The sequence below is a fragment of the Puma concolor genome, unplaced genomic scaffold (assembly GCF_028749965.1).
Source record: "Puma concolor isolate L17-30 unplaced genomic scaffold, mPumCon1.1.hap2 unalloc_scaffold_34, whole genome shotgun sequence".
Taxonomy (NCBI): domain Eukaryota; kingdom Metazoa; phylum Chordata; class Mammalia; order Carnivora; family Felidae; genus Puma; species Puma concolor.
The window spans coordinates 34,234-56,604 of record NW_028240241.1 but is presented as its reverse complement, the minus strand read 5'-3'; the positions used below and the strand labels follow the sequence as shown (position 1 = coordinate 56,604).

Genomic DNA, 22,371 nt, shown 5'->3' with positions numbered 1-22,371 from the left:
AGAGAGAGAGAGAGAGCGAGCGAGCGAGAGAGAGTGAGCATGAGCAGGGGAGGGGCAGAGAGAGAGGGAGACACAGAATCCGAAACAGGTTCCAGGCTCTGAGCGGCCGGCACAGAGCCCCACGCGGGGCTCGAACTCACAGACCGTGAGATCATGACCTGAGTCGAAGTCGGACGCTCAACCGACTGAGCCACCCAGGCGCCCCGAGCTATGTTGCAGAAACCAAATACAGGCATGCAGAGAGGATGCAGAGGAAAGCGGTGTAGAAAGGAAGACTTCCTGGCGGGCGTGGGCTTGGAACTGGGTTGTCAAGGTGGTGGTGGTTAGAGGGGGAAGCGCCCCCGCCAAGGCTGACAACAGGGCTGGCGGGTGGGGTGCGTGGACCACACACAGAGTGCTCTCTGGCCCTGGGGCCACGGAGGCGGGGTTTCATCCCTGAGCGTACCCGGGTGGCAAAGACTGGAGGCTCCCCTCTCCCCGGGGTTAGCAGGTTAGCGGCTGGCTTCGGAGCAGCCTCGATTAGCATTATCTTGCTCTGGAGGCTGGGCAGAAGGGAATGGAGGTCTTCGATGGTAAGCTCCAGAGGAGAAGAGGGAGGTGACTGACGCAGAAGCAAGAGGGGGCCACTGGAAGCAAGTTCCTAACCCGGTTAAGAAGTGATTATGCGGTCATTTTCAAGGGCTATGCCGGTTACCAGGCACCTCCCAGGAGGTCCCGGCTGGCAGGCTGCCGATTCACCATTACACCTGGGATGCGGAGCTGGGCCCGGTGTGCAGCTGGGCAAGGAGCCCGGCCTCAGGCAGCTGGGGTGGATCTTTACAGATGAAAATGATGGGTAAGGACTCTGCTGTTGCCATAGAAACTGACTCTGGATGGATGAGATATAGTTCAGTGGGTAACGGGGAGAATGACACCCACCGCCAGGCTTCGCTCTGGAACCCACCATTCCAGCCGTGGTCATGGGCTCTGTCCACCGCCGTCTGCGTCCCCTACGGGACATCACAAGCCGGCAATGTGTGTGCCAGTTCACGTCAGTATCTGAGGGGCTCGGGAGAGGCCCTCAAATCCGAAAAGCCTTTGGTATGGCTCCTGCCACCCCAGTTAGCTGTGCCTGGCGAGAATATGGGACAGTGCCAGGCCAGGGGATTGTAGTTGGGCTGAGGGCCACAAACTAGCACCAGGCCAAGATGGCCCGGGGAGGTGGCCCACAGGCAGCAGGAATGGCGGGACACTGGCCCGGGAGTAGGTGACCTCCACTCTGATTCCAGACCGACCATTACCGACTGGCTGAATGATCCCTGGCAAGTCACTTTCCCTGAGGTCAGCCGTGGTGGTCCCTAGGGACCCCTTCCAGCTCCACTTTCCCTCTGTTCTGGGCTTTGGAACCCGACGTTTTCATCTCAGCCCCAAGTGTCAGCCCACTGAACTGACCTGCCGTGGCACAGGGTACCCGTCCCCCGTCCCCACCCCCGCGCCCAGAGACAAGCCCAGGACTTTCCCAGGCTGCCGCACAGGGTCTGAGACAGGCAAGATGCCGGGGCGGCCCCCATCCTGCCAGCCTCTGCTGCTCAGGGCCATCCTGCCCCCGAGCTCAGGGGCGTCTGAGCACACAGAGGGACGTTCTCCTGTGCAGAGGGGTGGGGAACGGAGCAGGGCAGAGAGTAATGAACCTGCTTTCAGATACCCCGTACCTGGCCTTCAAGCCCAAGCCCGAGCCCTGCCCCCACTAGGGCACACCCCTTTGCTCACACTGTTCCCTCGGAGACCTTCCTCCCAAGCTGCACCTGGTCAAATCTGACTCATCCAGGGATTCGGTGCCATTGCTTCCCCCAGCGAGTAGATGCTACCTGGTACCTATGGCGACAGAGTTTGAGTATTTTACTGTTGTGAGCTAGATGGGCGCGTTGTTCAAGGGGAGTGTGGCCGACTGTGCTTCCCTCAGATGGCCACACCCATGGGTTTATCCCACCCCACCTGCTCTTTCGTCACACTGTGGCTGATGGATGACACACTGTGGGGGAGTGGGGGGGAGGCTTGAGACTGCAGAAAGATGTCCTGTGACTTCCAAGGCTTGGCCACAGAAAGGATGCAGCTCCCACCTGGCTCTCTCTCTCGGGCCACTCACTCTTGGAACATGAGGCTGCGAGGAAGCCTTGTGTAGACGTTCCAGTGGACAGCCCCAGCTAAGGAGCGCAGCGGACATCAAGCACCAGACATGGGAGTGAATCTCCAGATGATTCTCCTCCCCGGCCGTGGAATCTTCCGGCTGAGGCTCTAGCATCATGGAGCAGAGGTGACCCATCCCAGCCATGCCCTGTCCTAAGTCCAGACCGTTAGAAACCAGGAGGTGTAGGGGCGCCTGGGTGGCGCAGTCGGTTAAGCGTCCGACTTCAGCCAGGTCACGATCTCGCGGTCCGTGAGTTCGAGCCCCGCGTCAGGCTCTGGGCTGATGGCTCGGAGCCTGGAGCCTGTTTCCGATTCTGTGTCTCCCTCTCTCTCTGCCCCTCCCCCGTTCATGCTCTGTCTCTCTCTGTCCCAAAAATAAATAAACGTTGAAAAAAAAAAATTTTTTTAAAGAGCACAAAAGGTCTCGGCTATCAGGTGGTCGGCAGGAGGGGCTCTCCGGGAAACCACGTGAGGGCGAGGGGCCACGTGTGGCCACGTGTGCCTTCTCAGAATCGTGCATTCTGTAATTTCGGCAGTTGTGGGATTTCTTGGTCTCAGTGGTGCCTATCGTAGCAGCCACTTTCATGGTAAGTTCAGTAAACGGAAAAAGACCCAGATACCAAGTGATGCCAAATTATGGTTCGTCGCAAGCACAAGTAGCAGCTGCGGGCGAAGGGAAGGTGGTCACTTGTGGACTCCTCATACTTCAGCTCCAAAAGAAAGGACCCCAGACTCAGGGCTCTGTCTCACCACCAAAGTAACAAAACGCGAGGATACGTAACCAAGACGTCAACGCGGGTACCCAACTGGTGGATGAGGCCAGAACGAAGGGCCTCCTCCCTGTCCCCCAGAAAAGCCCCCACCTTCAAGGTCAGTCTCTGGGCCCTCAGTCCGTCCAGCATACTGTGCCCGCCTCCGGTGAGGTCGTCCATGCCATGGTGAATTTTCTGGAGGGAGGAGTTGAAATGCAGCGAGCTATCCATTGGGATGGTCGTGTCGGAGTCCTGTGAAAGAGACGCAGGCACAGGATTAGCTCTGCCGCCTGGTCAGCTCCTGGGGTCCCAGCGGGTCTGACTGCTCCGCCTGTCGGCCAAGGCCAAGCCAGAGAGACAGCCAGATGCACACGGCCTGTGAATTCCTGCCTCTCCACCATGACCACCACTTAAGAAGGAACATCAGTCCTGCAAGGTCTTGCTGGGCTTCTCCTGAAGGCTTTCTCTGACTACTCCCCTATTAACTTAGCTTGTTCCAAATGTTCCTTTCCTTGGCTTTCCCTTAACACAGTATTACAGGTTTGCTTTTGTTCTGCAGCTGTTTTATCTACAGCTGTCGCTGCACTTAGACGGAGTCTGACTAAGGACAAAGGAGACGAAGGCCTAATGGGTAGTCGGGATGGGACAATTCTCCTCAGCGGTCCAGAAAGGGCTGTAAAGAAATGAAGGAAGAAAAAAACTGACACCGATCAAGTACTTTCCACCCTGATGCCCATTACCCTAAGCTCACTTAATCCTTATCCTAACGTTATAACACAGTTACTGTACTATCCCCATTTTAGAGGTGAAGAAACTGAAGCTCAGAGAGGTCTAAGATCACACAGAGCTGTTCAGTCCAGCGGGGCCTGTATCTCACTACTGAGTGCAGAGCCGGCCCTCTTAACCATCCTGTGGGAAGAAACACTGAGACTGGCCTCAGGGCTCTAAGTTTACACCAGAAGCGGACTGGATACAGAAGGCAGTCAGGACTGGCCATAGTTCCCTTCTTTCCCGCCTCCCGACAATCGCACATTCTTCTGCCATGCCCGGTCATTCTCCCCTCTTTCAATCACCACGAAGAGGTTCAACCACCTCTTCCTTGCTGCATACGTTCAGAATCACTTTTCATGCACCTGCTCTCAGTGCCCCTGCTAACACGGGAGCGTTTCGAGAAGCAGGCGGGGACCACAGCTTTTCACTTTTTCACAAGCTTTACTTTCACAAGCATCTTCAACAATGTTCTGCATACAGCTAATGCTCAGTGGGTCACAAGACTCCAGTGTTTGAACGAATCAAAGAGAGGCTTCTCTTCATTCGACAAGCGTTTATTGAGTGCCTTCTGTATACAAATCGTTCTTACCCTTCCGCCTGAAAGGGTAGACCTAATTGGGCATTATCACTCAGAAAAACATACCATAGTTCCAGCTCACAGAGTGACTGGCAAGAAGTTCATTTGGCAAAGTCAACTTTGATTAAGGGGCACTGCGTGCAGAGCACCGCACCGAGCTGATATGCAAACAAAAGAATTCTGAGCGACCATCCCTGACCTAAAAGAGGTCTGAGTACCCAATGCCATAGTGATCAAAAGCCCACACACCTTTTGGCATGTTGTAGAGTTCATTACACTTTTGAAAGGCAGCTATGAAAACTTGAAACTACCGAAAGGAAGGAAGGAAGGAAGGAAGGAAGGAAGGAAGGAAGGAAGGAAGGAAGACAGACAGCTGCGCCTACCACTATGCCTCCAACACGTCCTCATCACACTTCTGAACTGTTAATCAGTGTTACTTGACTGCTTACTCTAGAGAAGCAGAAACTACACAGGCACATTCTGAAACACTCGGGGAAATTTGCCGCAAGTGTGGACACAGCAGAGAGACTTAAGCATCTGTGAAACGTGGGCTGATTTGAATTCTGAGGGCAGGCTTAGAGAGCTAAGACCTCTTTAGAAAATGAACCTCTCTGTTAAAACAAAACAACCCAAAACCCACCTCACTTGGTGGAAATACATTATAAGGGACCTGAAAAAGGCCAGTGTGTCCTCTAGCCATCAACAGCCATGTGCAGGAATGGATCCTATTAAGACCGAGGGGCAGGGGCAAGGGTCTCCCAAAAACCAAACATGCACACCAACCAGGCCACTTTCGAACAGGCTCAAGTCAAGCAATCCATCCAAAACAAAAGACCTGTTAACAAATTCCTCCAAATTGCTGCTCAGATTTGGGGCAAAAACATTTTAAGGCATCTGACACGGGAACCACACACATACACAGCACGGTGGCAAGTGCCTGCAGGCAGCTTTGAAATGCTGCCCCTCGTGACAAATGGTTTCCGTTCTCATCATCTGTCTCTACCTGATCAGAAACCGTTTCCACCATGGGAACTTCCACCTCTCAGTCAAACCCAGGTCATTTTCACCCCTGCCCACTCCTTCACTTTAACTGCTTCCACTTCGGGTTTTCGTGTTAGAGAAGGAGGTTCCCTGTCTAGGTCTAGTGTCTGTGGCAAGGCACAAAGCCCACTGTTACTTCCAGTCCATCGGCTGCGGACACCCCCTACAAAGATGAAGCTCCAGGACCCGAGTTTCAGTGGCGACGAGCTGCCGAGTGCCTGTGGACACTGCCCCCCCACCCCCTCCCGCCCCCCAACCAGGAGCCTGGCTTACGTTAGTGGTGAAGGTTCGAGACAGAAGTTCCTCTCGCTGTCTCTCCTGCTGCTCCCTGGCGTATCGCCGATGCTGGAAGTTTCTGAGAGCAGTCTGCAGGTGCTGGACATCACACTTTAACTGGTCAACACGACTGGAATTGATGGAGACAGAGATTACATTCCAGAAACCCAGGGCCGCACATTCTGAGCGGCCAGCCTTCGTATTCAAGAAAGATGCTTCCTTACTTCTCCCTACACCACTGCATGCTGTCCCCACCAAAATGATCTGATTTTGATCACTGATGTTGAAAACAAAGAAGCGGCCTGTGGTTAAAGTACGGTTGTAGCACAAGAGATCCCAACAGCTTTACTTAAGCATCTGCTGGTCTCTGATTCTGGATGCATGACAGGGAACAGGTGACAGGAAGCAGGCTCAACGACCTCTCCCTGACCTGCCATGGATTATATCGCTTTTCAAGAAGGAGCCCAAGGGCACCTTTCGAGTAAAGCAACAACAAAGTTTCATAAGAACTTTTGGGAGCAGGGGCTGGGCTGGAGGTGGTGAGGGTTTTCATTTGAATTTCATGGCGGAGTATCAAATGTTAGATCAGTTATTTCATTATAAATCGGCTGACTGAAGTGATTAAGGGCAAGATTTCATCTCAATCCAAGAATGCAGCAGGAACCAGAGGGCAGTGCACACCTCCCTGGCTGCTGGAGGCTTCAAGTAAGGCCACGGGTCTGGCCAGAAAAACGGTATTGGAGGCAAAATTTCAAAATGACCCAATGTAAGGAGACACAGGCTTCTGAGCCCCTAACCTCACAGGCTTTTTATTTTCAGGAAATATCATTGAAACGAAACCGTGCCCTTTAGAGGGACTCCATCTTCACAGAGTCTCAGTTTTTCAATGTGTAAATGGATTTTCAGAATATCTGACAGCCTCCCCTGGACAAGAGGCGTCACAACACTCACAGTTTGGCATTCTGTCTTTTGTTCGGGGGCTCCTTGCTGGACAGAATCTCCAGACGTTCTAGATGGCTGAATATCTGGTCAATGCTTGCTTGGATTTCGTTTTCTACTACTGCACAAAAGAGAAAAAAAGAGTAATTGCTGGAAAAGAGACAGCTTAAATTAGAATGATACAATAAACATGTCTTTTTCCATATCCAATAAATTCAAAGAAACCCATTCGAAAAGGAGAAAAACGCATATCGTACTGAATAATGGAAAAAAATTCAAGTGATACGGATTCTGTAAATGTCGCTCTAAACACACACACGCATATATACATGTAGCTGTTAATGTCATAGCAATGCCAATTGTTTAAAAAGCTACAGATAAGTCTGTAGAAATACATTTCCTGCCTTTAGAAAATACAATGAATATTTGGGTTGTCCAAATAAAATATTTTAAGCAAAATGCAGTATCTTCTGAAACAGAATGAGGTCTCTTTTCCTTTGAGATTATTCTCAGATACGAGTTAGAAATATCTAGTAAGAAGGCTGCCAATTGAATTCCCTACAGTAATGAGGTTAAAAGAAAAAAAAGCACAAAGGGGAAGATTAGTGTGTGAAACACAGGGAAGAGCTCCCTTGAGGCTTTCCATAAGGACGGGCAGGCTGATGCTGGAATCCCCAAAATAGACTGAATATCACTAGGAAAGGCCCAGGAAAGAATCCACAGAGGTAAAGATATGATAAATACAGTCATTTTCCTTATCCCTCTTGATAAACAGTCAACATGGCCTCTTTTCCATTTCTAATCATGTGACAGTGAGACTGCTGGGAAGGCAAACAAAGCAGATGGATAGGAACTAAACCGCGTACAAAAAGGGCACCCAGGGGGGCGTCTGGGTGGCTCAGTCGGTTAAGCATCCGACTGTGCCCGACTGCTGATTGCAGCACAGGTTGCGGTCTCACGGTTCGTGGGATCGAGCCCCACACCAGGGTCTCTGACAGCTCAGAGCCTGTTTGGGATTCTCTCTCTCTCTCTCTCTCTCCCTCTCTCTCTGCCCCTCCCCTGCTTGTGTGCTCTCTCTCTCTCTCAAATAAATAAATAAACAAACAAACAAACAAACAAACAAACAAACATTAACCAAAAAAAAAGGTACCCAGATTGCTTCTTGCCCAATAAAGACACGACAGTAAAGAAGCAATGTGACCCTCCTAGGCCAACCTGCAGCAGCTAACATATGCACTCTAGATTAGAACAGGGTGGGGCACAGAACCCAGAAAAGAGATGCTTTCGATGCTCCGAAAAGGAGGCATGAGCAAACAGAAAAGGGCATGAGGACAGCCAGGTGGGGAGGTGAACGGGTGGCTTCAGCAACGTGTGGGCAACCAGTGGCATCTGTTGTGGCCAGCTCAGAGAAAGGACCTTTTCTGGCCAACAGAAAACTGTAAAACAGAAAGCAGCACTCTTCTCAAATGAAACCACAGTGTGGGAACTACACTAATTAATGTTGCTATTCGTTTCTGAATAATCCTCCTAAAAAGCCACCGTTCTCAGCTCAGAAGAAATGACCAATTCCAGTTAAACATCTCTGAGTTTGTACGGAGTACATTCCTCCCAGGGCTCGGTAATTAGATTAAGACAGAGGAGAGGAGGTCCATTCCCACAGGGCCCTGTCAGGGTGAGTTGAGGGGTAATGGGGGATAAGGCCTGTGGGATTCCACGGGGCGCAATGAGAGAAGTCAGAGGCTTTGCCAGAGGGTTTTTCTGTCCACCCCTAACAACAGAACTCCTTCGGCATGGAATCATTAAGCCCCTGAGGCAGCAAGGCGGTCAGGAAACCCAGCCCATTAGCATCGTGTCATCGGGAGAAAGGACTCTGCTCTCCATAGTTAATTACTCACAGTGCAGAGACTGCGTGTCCGCGGTCTCCAGGCGTCCCACGTGAGACTGGATCTCGTGGACCTGCCTATCCAAGGAAGAGAGAGGAAATGAGTGAGACAGGAGTCATCGACAGTGCTTCGGTCAGGAAAGACAAACTTTCTGATGCCAACGTGTAACTGATTTAAATCGACAGCATCACTGAACTGTAAACTTTGTTAAGTGGCACTTGAGGCCACATGTTTTGGCCCGGTTTCTAATATTTTACCATGAATATTAATAAGAACACTAACTTACTTCGTAACACTAACAGGCGGCGCTTACTAAGTGCCTGCCACATCGGAGACATTCTGCAAAGTCAATAACCCTATGCGGAAAGGACCATTATCATCTTCGTTTTATAAATAAGACAACCGAAGCCCAGAAAGGTTATGTAACTTGTTCAAGGTCACACAGCAAGTGATAAACCTCAATCCGGACCCAGCCAATCCCACTCTCTGTTCTTTGACCCGATGTGCTGAGCGCTGGTCTGTACTAGGGAGAGTCAAAGGGCAAGAAAGATATAATCCTTGTCCTTGAGAAACAATGTAATTAGGAACGACAGGCCAGAGAGACATGACAAGTCCCAAGAAGATTTAGGGGAACATCACTACATGTAAGTGTAAACAAAAAGGAAGCCGAGGGGCTCCGCGCAGTGGCGTGGTGCCAAGGAAACGTAAGAAAATAAGAGTAAAAGCTGGCGGAACCCGGTGGCGTCAAGTGAGTTCTAAAGAGCACTCTGAAGACGGAAGCTTGACCTGATGAGGGAAGAGATGAAGAAAAGGATCGGCAAAAAGGCACGTGGATTACAAGCAGGTGGGCCTGCACGGAAGCGAGTAGGGGTCGGAGGGGAGAAGGGATGAGGCGATCAGTGCGAGAAAACTATCAGAGGAAGGTCCTGAAAGACGGGGATGTCCCGTCCGGTAAAGGCCTTTCCCTGGCAATCCCAGGCGAGTGCCACCTCATTGGGAAATGCGACACCGTACCCTGGCTCGCCAGCGTGGTCTCAGGTGGCGGGCCCTAGCGTGCTCTCCGGAGGCTCCTCGGGGCTTGACCAAGGTCACCCCCAGAGCCCTTCCTAGCAGTCGTCTGCGATCAGTTCTGGAATACTGCCTATGCTACCCCAACAACGGGCTCCTGGTGCTTCCGGTCTCTCACATCAGAGCCACAGGAAAGCAGTCTGCTGAGCAACTATATCACCTCCAACCCTTGAGGGAAAGGTCAGCAACCAGCCTCCACCATGGGCACCACAATCTGTGAACCCAAATTTACCAATGCAAGCCAGAAGCCCAAACTGGGTTTCAACTCTGTCTTGTCTTTTCCAGGGCTTTCCTGCGGACTCTAAACATGACCACGGCACCAGAAGCAAGGCCAGCGCTCTACTGAGTCTGAGCGCACCTGGGTAAGACCCACGGCCCTGAAAGGAAACTAGAAATCACCACTAGAGATGGAGGGACCAGACTGCTCCTCCGGTAAGATAGGTCCTGATAGTGTAGAATGAGGGCACGTGGAGGTACGGAGGTAGATGGAGGAACACAGCTTGAGTTAACCAACATCTGGGTCAGGGTAACCACAGAGACAGCAAGAGGACTGCACGGCGACGCCGATGGGAAGACAATTCGGATTTTACCGAAGGCCTGCACGTAGGCCATGAGGTAAGTTGTCAATGGCAGCTTCATAGAGCAAATGTGAAAATTAGCAGTATTGACAGGAACGGGAACAGAAGAAAAAAGGGAGGGGGGCAGGGGGCAAAGAGTATCCAAGACAACTCTGAATCAAGTATGAGAGGGATGACCTGGTCCACCTGCTATGAGGACTTATGACAAAGCCATAATAACAACACAAAACCAAACAAAACAACATCATTGCAGTGCGGAGACAGACAAACCCTAACCCTGACCCAGGAGCAAAGAATAGAGTCCAGACACAAAAAGAAACGCAAGATGGTTTAAAGCCCAAATGTAAAAGGCAAGGCTTCAAAATTTTCTGGAGAAAATACAGGAATGCATACTATGACTTCAGGTTGAAGAAGAATTTCCTAAACAAGGCAAAAAACAATACTGTCCCCCAAACCACACACACCACAAGACTCGTCAATTTGACTACATTAAAACAAAACACCTGTCTACACCAAAGACGCTCTAAAAAAATAAAATAAAAAGACAGGCAGAGACTGGAAGATACCCGCGGCAGGTAAGAAAGGACTAATGTCTAGAGTATATTAAAAAATGCTGCAAATCAACAGGAAAAGTCAAAGCACTTTTGTAAAATGGGCAAAGAGCAAATGACAGAAAAGAAAACCCAAACATATCTATATCTATATCTATATCTATATCTATATCTATATCTATATCTATATCTATATCTATATCTATATCTATATCCATATCTACATCTATATCTATATCTATTATTCCACTTGACTAGTAATCAGAAGAATGCAAAGTCAAAATAATGAGATAGTACATTTCTCCCATGGATTGACAAATACTTTAAACTTTAAGGACGAGGGCTTCATGGCAGGCTAAATAATGGTACCCAAGGGATGCTAGCCAAGATTTCCAGCATTCTACCACAGGACTGCCTTCAGCTCTACGTTTTGTTCAAGATTTTTTAACAAACCAACTTACGTTGATGACATTTGCACATCACTCTGTGCTAATGAGCCTAGGTTAGGATGTTGTACCACAAAACAAATAGTAATATTTTCATTTAGGCTAAAATAGTAAGATGAAATTTGTCAGGGATGAAAAGCATTCCCACTTAAGACTTTTTTAAAAAGTCCCCAATGTACAATATCAAGTGGCATTCCATCCTGGGAGCTGTCTGTTAAAGGCCCCTATTAAAGACTTCCCCTGACGGAAGATGGATGAAGAGGATGATCGGGAAAGAGTCTAGAAGTCAAGTCATGAAGAGGAATGGTCAAAAGAGCTAGTGATAATAAGCCTCTGAGAAAAGAAAGGAAAGGAAAAGAAAAGAAGAGAAGAGAAGAGAAGAGAAGAGAAGAGAAGAGAAGAGAAGAAAAGAAAAGAAAAGAAAAAAGAAAAGAGAAAAAAGAAAAGAGAAAAAAAACCCTCCATTAAAATGGGGCAGCTGGTGCTTTTCAAATACCTAGAGCTGACATACAGGCAGAGGAATGGGCTCATTCTCCACTGCGGCTCCTGAAGGGAGAGCCAGAACCAAGAGCCCCATTCAAGAGGGTAGCTTTCAGCTCAACCTGCCCCTCCCCACAAAAACCCCAGAATAATTATGAACTCTCTCTCTTCAAGCAAAGGAAGAAGGGGGGCACCTGGGTGGCTCAGTCAGTTGAGCGTCGACTCTTGGTAGGCTCAGGTCATGATCTCATGGTTCATGGGTTCGAGCCCCGTGTCGGGCGGGCTCTGCGCTGACAGCTGGGAGCCTGCTTGGGGTTCTCCCTCTCTCTGCGCGCCCCCCCAACTCGTGTTCATTCTCTCTCTAAACTTAAAAAAAAAGAAAAAAAGAAAAAAAGGAAGAAGAAAAAGAGCTCCTGCATGTTTAAACACAGGGTACATGAACTGCTTCGGGTTTTATAAAGGGTCTTCCTGACTAAAGGGAGTTGGAATGGAAGATTTTGCCAGTCCCCTCCAATTTTTAAAGTCTATGAGGACAGGGTGAGAGATGATGGCAACACTCACCCTATAAACACCCTTCAGGTGGCTTATACCGTTTTCTAAGCCAAAATGGACAAACTTTAAAGTTGCAGGGAAACAATACTGACTTCTCCCACCTAAGCTCCGAATGCTCTGAATGAACTAGAAGAGATACGGCCAAGAAAATGATTCCAATCTCTACATTTCATGCCTGGGAGGAAATCAAATGCAAAACAACAAAGCAAGCAGGCATGGCATAGGGGGGACTACTATGTGGCAAGTCTGTTTTAAACCGACCTGGGAATTCAGACAACACACTTGAAGCCAGTAAGGAACAGGTGATGCACAGGCAGGACTTGGGGCGGGCGGGGGAGGGGGGGGCAGGTGGACACTAGAAACCAGAAGTCTTAGCCCTGTCCAACATGGGGTCCGTGGTGGGCTTAGGTAATGACATCACCAAGCAGAGAGACCTAATAGTAAGAAAACAAGGTCACTGTTGCTGACTAAAAACAAACAAACAAACAAACAAACAAACAAATCCAGTCTGTAGAAATGAAATTGCTTTTTTAAAGTCCATGGAACTACTCTCATCCTTTCATATACACCTATTTTGTATCCATGCTGCCTCTGACCCCTACGAGCAGGGAACAGTTTTAGAGTTAAAAGATACTGGTTGCAAGTTCTGGTCCCACTATGGACTGGCTGAGGAACCAGGAACAAGCCATTTAACTCCTTGGTGCCTCAGTCTCCGATAAAACAGGGTACACACATGAATCAATAATCACAACTATTTAAAGGCTCATAGATCCAAATGCAATATGAAATTGCTGTGTAACCTTTACGGCATCATACAAACATTTGTGGTTGTTTTTGCTTTACTTAAAAGTAGTGGGAACCATCTGGTCATTTTCACCTCACCCACCTTGCCGCTTCTACATTTAGCCTCTCACCAGAAGGCAAAATCAAAAAAAGGGAAAAACTGGTCTTCAGATAAGGTAACAGTTTTCACACCCAGCTGCTCACCAAAATCACTTGGAGAGCTTGTTAAAAATAGAGCTTCTTGTGCTCCAGACCTACTGAATCGGAAGCTCTAGGGATAGAGGGACCTAGGTGGCTTAGTCGGCTAAGTGTCCGGCTTCAGCTCAGGTCATGATCCCACGATTCGTGGGTTCGAGCCCCGCTTTGGGCTCTGTGCTGACAGCCTGGAGCCTAGAGCCTGCTTCGGACTCTGTAGCTCCCTCTCTCTCTCTCTCCCCCTCCCCCACTCACACTCTAATTCTCAAAAATAAATATTTTTTAAAAAATTAAAACCGCAAAGAATCTCTAGAGATAATAAGGTCCAGGGCACTGAGTGATCCTAGACTATACAGGGGACAAATATAGACACCTCTACAACCACTTGAATATCAAAAATAGAAGCCTGGCCACTTATTCATCTATAAAGTTCATCCTAATGCAGTATTACTTAAGCATAAAATGTTTATTCTGATTTTCACCTCCCCTCCCTCCCCCACTCATTGCTCAGGCAGTTAAGAAGGAGTTTTCAAGATACAGAACTTTCAAGTACTGATTTCATTCCAACGTACTGTCAGGGACATGGCCAGAGATAACCACAAAGTGGGTTCAAAGTTCCAGTAAAATTAAGATGCTCAGTTACTGTTGTGTCAATTCAGCCTCAATCATTAATTTCTGCAACTGCAAAAGTTAATTGCTGACGCTCGCAGGATTGTGTGTTTCCTTTTAAGACACTCAATCACCAGTATCATGAAGCTGAAAGGAGCCTCAAAGTTTATGAGCTCCAAACTAACATTTTATAGATCAGAAAAAGAAGTCTAGAACCAGAACTCCCAGGACTGGTTCAATACTTCAGGGGAAAGACACACTAAAAGATCTGTCCTTTCTTAGTAACACAAAAATAATTCTATTTCATTCCTTTTCCAATGGACTCACAGGTCTGATTATTTAAGTTCCATCATATATATAGATATAAAATTTTTTTTTCTAAAGTCGTCTCCACGCCCAGCTTGAAGCTTAACGCAGGGCTTGAACTCCCCACCCAGAGATCAAGCCGTGAGCTGAGATCAAGAGTCAGATGTCCAACCGACTGAGCCACACAGGCGACCCGTCCCTTCTTATACTTTTTATATGAGAATAGGGCTCCCTATTTTAAAGGGCTCCGTTTTAAAACTGTTACAAAGTAGGTTTTATATTTGCACTCAAACCAAACACTTCATCATTATGGTCTCTGGTATAAACCAAATCAAAAGAAAAGGGAAAAAAGTGTAGCAGCAACAACAGATTAGTGTCAATCAAGAGTTGGGGCCGACGTCATTTAGGAGCTGTGAGTTACAATGAAACTTATTCTGACGACCTTAGCTCAATGATGGCTCTTTCTAAACTAAAGAAGATTCCGTTTGTATTGTTCCTTTACACTCCATCCAATCCTGCCACACCTTAGATTTTTTTCGGACGTCCCTGGGCTCTCCAAGTGAATAGTAAACTAGGTGTAGGGGCCCTGACTCCCACCATCTCTACCAACCCAGAGCAGTGAGTTGGCAGGTGCTGGACAAACAATTTATCATCTGTAAGTGTGACTTTCCCTTCACCTAGTCTACTTAGCAGGTAGTCGCGGCCTCGAAGATCCCATGAGCCGTCCGGCCCAACGTCCCCACGCATCAGGCCGGACCCTCCATCCGCCGCCGACTTGGGCATCCCGCCAGAGACAGAACTTCCGAGCCGCCCCCGGCAGCGCCCCGGCGGAAGGACTCGGCCTCCACACTGGCGGGCGCCCGAGGCCCCAGCCAGGGGAGCCGGCCTCGCCCAGCCTGGCTGCGCCCCCGCCCGTGCCCCGACGCGGCCCTCACTTGTGCGTTTGCTGGTACAGCGGCTCCACGTCGCCGGCCCCGCCGGGTCCGGCCCTGGCTTCCCTGGAACACGTCCTCACGGCCCCCCCCCCCGTCCGGCTTCCGGCTGCCGGCTCCCGGTCGCAGGACCCGCCCCCTCCTGCCGGCCAGGGCTGCCCCGGCGCGCGCCCTGCCGGTGGTGATGGAGACAGAAGAGGAGGGCGACGGAGAAGAGGCCCGGACAAAAAGGCTAAGAGTAGTCAGAGGCACTGCCGCAGATCCGGGACGAGGAAGCATAGTTGTGGGTAGGGGGGCGGGCTTCGGCATCGAGTCAGGCGTTGACAAGGGCAGTCGGAGAAGTAGGGACGTGAGGTCCTCAGAGCAAAGCTGCAGGAGAGCTGGTGGACTCCTGCCATTCCCCAGCGGAGGCAGGCTTGGGGGGGCTGTTCTCGCTCTGCTTCCCAGTAAACTGCTCAGTTGTGGGTCTGGAGCTTGCGCTCCGCTGGGCTCCTGTGCGCAAGCATCTCCTATGTCAAATATGTCCGGTTACTACTCCCCCCCCCCCCCCCCATTTATCCTTCCAATAAACTCCCAATGAATGAGTGGTAACCGTGTCTTGTGTGCTGTGGGGAAACCGGTTCCTCTTGCCCTCAAGAGAGGTCGCAGTCTAGGAAAGGAAGTGAGATAGGGGTACAAATAAACAGCTGCAAGGGAGAAAGTCCAAAGAGACAGCTGAGCTAGGGTCAGCCCCGTCGGAGATTCAGGAAAGACTTAATGTAGGAGGTGGCATTTGAGTTAAGACTTGAAGGATCTGGACGCTTCGGTCTCTCCACGTGGACCTAACCCATGTCCACCCTCCAGGCTTATCTACAGTTCCTCCCAAGGGAGGAGATGTTCCTCTTCCTTTGACAAGTTGATGCTTTTATTTTCCTGTATCCTGGAGCCCACCCAGTCTTGTGTCCTAAGAGACCGTCCACCCATGTACGTTCTTTCCCTAACATTTTCCCACTTATTCTAATATTTATTAATGAGCACCTGCTATTACCAGGCACGGATATTGGAGGAGGAATACAAGTAATAGAACCCTCAAATCTCTCATCTTCTCTCATAGCCTGTTGAGAGGGTTAGTCACGCCCTCAAGCAACATTTTCAGGTCGAGTAAGTACTACAGTTGATATTCTGGAGAAAAGCAAGAAGGGTTCATGGACTAAACAGCCTATGAATGGGGCCTTCAAGAATCAATAGAGTTTTAACAGTATCTTACACAAGCTCACTACTCTGTAAATGTTGATCTTGTTGGCCTAATGGAGATGAAGGGAAGGGCATTTGAAGCTGAGGGGATAGCTTGAGAAAAGGAAAAAAGCGGGAAAGAACATAGACCTTCTGTGGCTGGGTTTAGGGGGCTTGGGGGCAGTAATAGTGTTAGAAGGAGAGCTGGAGCCAGATCATGGGGGATCTTAAATGTCATGCTTAGATTTTTATTTATAGGTTTCTTTTTTAATTCTATAAGTAGTTAGAAGCCTTTAGAGGTTGGATAGAAATTTTAAATTTTCTCAAAGAATTTTTATGCCAATATTTTGCTCTTCTTTGGACCTCACAGCTTCCTGGTGAGGTGGGTTAGGCAGATAAGGGTACTGAGGTCCAGAAGACCTCTCCTCTGCTTCTCAGTCTCTAAGGTGTTTATATGGACATGGCCTTTCTCTAAAGAGAAGAAAACTCCATCTCCCCATCTTGCTGCACTTGAAACTTCTCATTTCTTTTATGACTAAACCACATAGACAACAGATCTACCCTGTCAACATCTCTATGGGTAGCTTGCCTTCCAACCTCTCCTTTGTTCTACTAGAACTATTTTTCTAGGCTCACCAGAGTCTACCTGACTTAGTCCGGTGGTGTCTTTCCATGACTCTCCATACAGGTATTCATTGAGTTCATACTACATATCAGGCACAGTGCAAGGACTGGGGCACAAAGATGAGTAAAACATACATCAGCTTGCCATAGAAGTTCTTTAATATACACATCTACACAGGAGGGAACCATCTACAGAAATAATTAGAATACTATGTAGCTAGTGTGGGATAGAGGTAATTAGGACCTGTGTGATGACAGAGAAGTGACACTTAGCCTAGTTTGGGGATTCAAGAGGGCTTCAAAGAGGAGATGATACCTGAACCGAGTCTTGATTTATTTATTTAATGCTAGTTACATTATTACTCGTGATGCTGCGTCATCCTTCACACTGAACGTGAATGCTGACTTCCAATGACCCAAAGTTTGTCACTGTGCTTCATTGATGATGACACTAATGGCACGTTTTCCCTAGAGTATGCAGGAAAATATGAATAATAATTCACTGTTCAGAATTACTCAGTATAAATTTACAATAATATATCTTCCAACTATGTTTTTTTTTTTTTCTTGAAATTTGTTAGGCCTTAATCACAGCTTTCCTAGAATATGATCTCTTTCAGTGTTGACTGCAACACTGCTTTCCACATACTGAAACCATTTGGCAGAGGGCAAAGGGTAGTTAGGCTACAGGTGCATGGGTGAAACAAAAAGAGAAGTCCCACTCATGTAAGGGATGCATGGCCCTCACCTCGCCCTACCTAAGACTGACCCAGAGGCTCGTGGCGTCAGTACAGTGATCAAAAGAAGGGAAAGACATTGATTGTAAAAGCCAGTTGGCAGAGTAATGGTCTCCAGCAGAAGATAGGCATGGCCACCTCTGGAGCACTGCCTGACCTGCAGTGCAAAGCCTGTGGTGGGTGTGGGATGACCACCCTTACCAGGTGGAGGTGGGGAGCCCCACTATTCTGGTGTGTTGTAGAGTGGAGGCAGCCTTGTGGTCAGAACACAGGCCGGCAAGTGCCATGGCACAGACCCAAACAGGTGGCTTAACTCCAAGCGCCAATGGTCGACTGTCAGTACCCCAGAATCCTGAACTCATCTTGTATCCAATGTGAATGGGAATCACCCCAAATCAGCAAGTCACTACCACGCAGGCAGCCTGATCTTATGCAATGCCACAAAAGAAATACTGTGCTGGTGGATAGAAGCAATATGCTCACCAGGTTTCCCTGGACAACCCACAGGCATGGGCCCTGAAGCTTTTCAGGGCACTTGGTCAGTCCCATGCATGGGACGGGAGTTTGGAGAGTACCCTGAAGAGGAGAAACAGACTAGAATGATTGCCTCCACTGAAGGGGGGTTTAGAAAGATTCAAAAATAGCACTCCAAAGTGTGGGGCCCACTGAGGCCTGGGTCCTTGGCCAGGGACTTTACTTGCCTGGGTCTTAGGACTATAGCGTGTAGTTGAATAAAGGTGGTTTCATATTTTTTGCTCCCATTAAACGATGGAGTCGAATTCCATTTCCTTTTTAATCTGAGCTGGATTTAGTGACTTGTTTAATGAATATAATGTGACAGAAGAGAAACTCTGGGTTTTCCAAGGCCAGGTCATAAGAAGCCTTGCAGTTTCCACCCAGCTCTTTGGAAGGCTTATGCTGGTAACCCCAAATCACCTTGGAAGAAGTCCAATTACCCTAAGGCCATCATTCTGGAAAGTCTATATGTGTAGGTGCTTCACTCAACATGCCCCAACTGAGCCAACTCTTCCAGCCAAGGCCCCAGACATGTAGGTGAAGCCAGCTCGTAACCTTTATACCAGTCCATCCACCAGCTGAACCCCTCAAGTGACCTCTCCAGGAAGAAGAATGGAAAAGAAGAATCACCCAGCTGAGCCTATGCCTGAATTCCTGTCCCAGGACATCAAGAGATATAGCAAAATGGGTGGTATTTTAAGCCACTGAGTTTGGAGGTCGTTTGTTATGCAGCAATAGCCCCCTGACCTCAAAAAGTTTATCATCTAAAAAAAAAAAAAAAAGTCTATCATCTAGATGGAGAGACAGGGTACAGGGCTTATGAAAAGGCAACGACGCAGAGAAGACAATTAAGTTCTGCCACAATGCAGAGAAGAAAGAGATCTCTTTGAATGTGGATGATGAAAGAAGGCTTTCCAGAAGAGACGAGATTTCAGCTGGACCTTGAAATACACGAAAGATAAGACGCATGGAGAAGCGGGCCCCGGGCATTCCTGGCAAGCAGGGAAGTGATCTGTCCAACTTGATGGAACTTAATTCTTATCTCTGAAACCCAATGAATCTGTTGTGTGTCTCTGGCCCCCTAATTGAGATTGAATAGAGCAATTCTGTTAGCCCTTCTCCCAAACGGTCAGTGCTCCCTATGCTCCCCCACCCTGGTCTCTGCCCCTCCCTCCCAGTGCACCTTCTGGTCCTGTTTCCTCCTGAGCCCCCTTTGCCCCTACTGTCCATCCCACCTGTGCTGATGTTCACACACCCCTGTGTCAGCTGGGACTATGTCTCACTTCCCCTACCAGCCTATAAGAGCCCATCGAGACACCCTATCACTCCTCAACCACTCCCTCCCCTTTTCCATCATCTTCTTGAATGATGCCCAAGAGATCCTTAAAACACAGAGATGTGCTGTCATACCTACGCTGGAACCTTTGCCTGCCGTTTCAGAGGCCCAGAATTATTTGAGGTTGACTTTTAGGTGATTATAAGCTGTCTGCATCAGAGGAGCCACTCTTGCTGAAAGGCTTGTCACTTGAAATCGAGGCGGAGTGCTGAACACAATGCCTCCTCCTTAAGGACTTTCTCGGCAGGTTCTCATTCTGTGCTCCTAACTACCTGGGAGAGGCAGGACCCTGGTTTTCTAGACAAGTGTGCTGAGCTTTGAGAAGTGAACATGCCTGGCCAAGCTGACGGTGGGACAGGGGAGCCAAGGTCCAGGCTACGTAGTACTATCCTGCCTTTTGACCCAAAAAGGGCCTTGCCACAGATAAGTTAAGATGCCTCTGATGGCTTCTGCTTTGGACAGCAACAAAACCCTAGTCACTCTCCAAAGCCAGAGAAACATAATCTCATTGCCTCTGGGTTTGCTCCCAAACTCCCTCGATTAAAGCTGAGCAGACAGAAAGGATGGCATTTCTGAATTCAGGGGCTGCAACAAAGCTAAAACAAAAAACAAAAAACAAAAAAACCACCAAGCATGTGTGGCTCCTTCCAGGACCCACCAGGTGGAGGGGATGCTGCCCCGGGGGCTGCAGGAGGTGGGGAGGGGTCTCCACGGAAGCTGCCCTTCATGGACCGTCCATCAGCAAATTGTCTCATGTAGCCATAACAGCCAGGAGCGAGGTGGGGGGAGCAGGGTTTTGTCCAAGGAGAGCCAATGTATTGTAAACAGGATAAAAGGGGCTGGAAAGCCCCACTTATCACTGACTAATGTGTCCCCAAGTCATCAGGGAGCTAGACCCTCACCGACAGCCCTGAGCAAAGGGAAAGAGAATTCCCGATTAACCCCATCACCTGTGAGCAGAGCCAGGGCAAAGGTCTGGCTTTTCCTCTTGCTAAGTGATTCCCATGGGGATCAGCACAGTTTCTAGGGGGCCCTCTGCCAGACTGGAGAAATGCCTTCTGAGTCCTCAGCTCTTTGGGCCCCCACGGAACAAGGTGTATGTGCGGGTATGCTTGGGAGGAGGGGAGGCCGGAGGAAGACAGAGGTGGCATAAGGTTTGGGAGAAGTTGCAGGGGGAGGGCGGTGGTCTCCTGGTTCATCGTGGGGGACAAGGAGACCTGTGTGCCAGCACGTGGAGGAACCGATTGGCCTAACTTAGACTTGAGGGACCGACTGAGAGATTGCTGTCTGGACCCCAATGATCTCGTTCATTCTTTCCAAGCCCCTTGTGTGCAGGTATGTTAATTTACAGACGAGAAAACAGAGGCTCAGAGAGGTTATGTGCCCAAAGTTACCCAGTGGGTGGCCTCACTAGCTAGCGGCCAGGGCACCTCAGCACCAGCGGGAGCAGGTGTGTACCAGGTCGGTACTTGAGTGTGACAACTTTTGAGGGATGCTTGGCTCCACGGGGTTTTACTTCCCTCTGAACGTACCTCCCCCACCCCAAGAGCTTTCCTTGGTCATCTCCGGTCTCTTCCTTTCGGGCTCCCATTTTCCCGGACCATCGAGGCAAAGGGTAGTAGGCAGAGTTCAGGATTTGATAAAGACAGCCTGAGTTTGATTTTCCAACTTGACCCTTTGGACAAATCAATTCATTCCTCTGAGCTTCAGCTTCTTTATCTGTTAGATGGGGACACTCCCTGTCCTTTTACTGAATTGAAAGAGGATTCAAGAGAAGGGGAATGAAGGGCTTCGCACAAGATTTGAGTGTTAATGACTTTCACAGTGACTGTCGTGGGACCTTCTGAGTCCATTTCTTGCCTCCGGTTTTCTCCCCTCAGCCTGCCCGCCTCTCTAGACATATTGCTTTCAGATCCACCTGCCTAAAACGCCTCCTTATGCATGTCTCCTGCTCAGGAACCATCAGTGACTCCCTGCTACTGCTTCCTTGGCCTGGAACTCACCTTTCCTGGTCTGATCCATCACGAGCGCCCAAACCTAGAGCTTCTGCCTCCTTGCCTGACCATGGGCTTGAGTCACAGCTCTCACTTGGGCCGGGGTGGGGTGGGGGTGGGGGGGTCCAAACACATTGTGTGTTCACATCCTCTCGTATCTGCGGGCCTGTGGCTCCTTGGGCCGATCCATCACCTCTTCCAAGCTGGCTCAGATCCCAGCCCGTCCTGCAGCGGACTTCCTGACCACCCATCCTGCAGCAGCCTCTCTACCCTCTTGTCTTTATCTTCCTCTGTGCCTTAGCATTCACCTCGTGGAAGTCTTGGCTCTCCATGGATAATCAGTGTCCGGGTTAGATCATAAGCTTCTTGGGGACAAAGACCTGCTTGTATCTCTCAATGAATCTGCTCAACTAATCTAGGCTAGAGAGGCAGTGGGCTTACAGGGGATGTCCTCAGGAATCAATCCAGCTGAATATCAGGAGACAGTGCCTTACCTCAACACCTCAGCCCCTTGAACGGCAGTACTTTGAGGATCCGGCTTATGGGAGGACTCAATATACACCCATGAGTTAACCAAAGCTGTGGCAGTGTGTGTGTGTGTGGGGGGGGGGGGGGGGCAGGGATTGTGTTTAGCAGGTGGCAACTTAGTGGGCCTTGGCAAAGGGTGCCAATCTAAAGGCCTCTATTCTATGGCCCCGTGGGCTTGCCCTAAGCGTGCAGGAGCCCCTGTATCATCCCTTCATTTCTGCCATTCAAAGAGTCTGCTGGGATTTAGGTGTGGCATGGGCAGTGAGAGGCATGGAGAAATCTCCTTCAATGACCTTCATAAACAGTGAACTGATAACCAAGCCACCCACTCATTTCCCATCAGAGAAACTGAGGCCCAAAGAGGGGATATGACCTACCCATATCAGAGAGTTCAAAGTGTAGCTGGGGTGGGAAGCTACATGTCTTGATTCCTGTCTGGGGCTTAACTCCCCTACCTCACGCTGCCTGTTGAGTGACACACGTGATGAGGCCCTGTAAACAGGGGTTCTAGAAGCGCAG

General features: G+C 49.3%; 1 protein-coding gene across 1 annotated transcript; it reads right to left on the bottom strand.

The window, feature by feature from the left end:
* Positions 1–162: 162 nt before the first annotated feature.
* On the bottom strand, positions 163–21,352 carry LOC147571263 (Golgi SNAP receptor complex member 2-like). The gene is made up of 6 exons (XM_086696464.1): positions 21,334–21,352; positions 14,909–15,077; positions 8,418–8,482; positions 6,535–6,643; positions 5,581–5,713; positions 163–3,170 (listed from the first exon to the last, which is right to left on the bottom strand). Exons 1-6 carry the CDS (start codon positions 21,350–21,352, stop codon positions 2,913–2,915), a joined length of 753 nt encoding a protein of 250 aa, XP_086552590.1. The 3' UTR covers positions 163–2,912.
* Between the last annotated feature and the right edge of the window lie 1,019 nt (positions 21,353–22,371).

Bases quoted from the DNA above. Each gene is read 5' to 3' on its own strand.
- LOC147571263 (XM_086696464.1), bottom strand. The intron at 8,483-14,908 runs GTGAGGGCCGCG...TTCCTTGGATAG, and splicing joins CTGTACCAGCAAACGCACAA to GCAGGTCCACGAGATCCAGT. The intron at 6,644-8,417 runs GTGAGTAATTAA...TCTTTTGTGCAG, and splicing joins GGACACGCAGTCTCTGCACT to TAGTAGAAAACGAAATCCAA.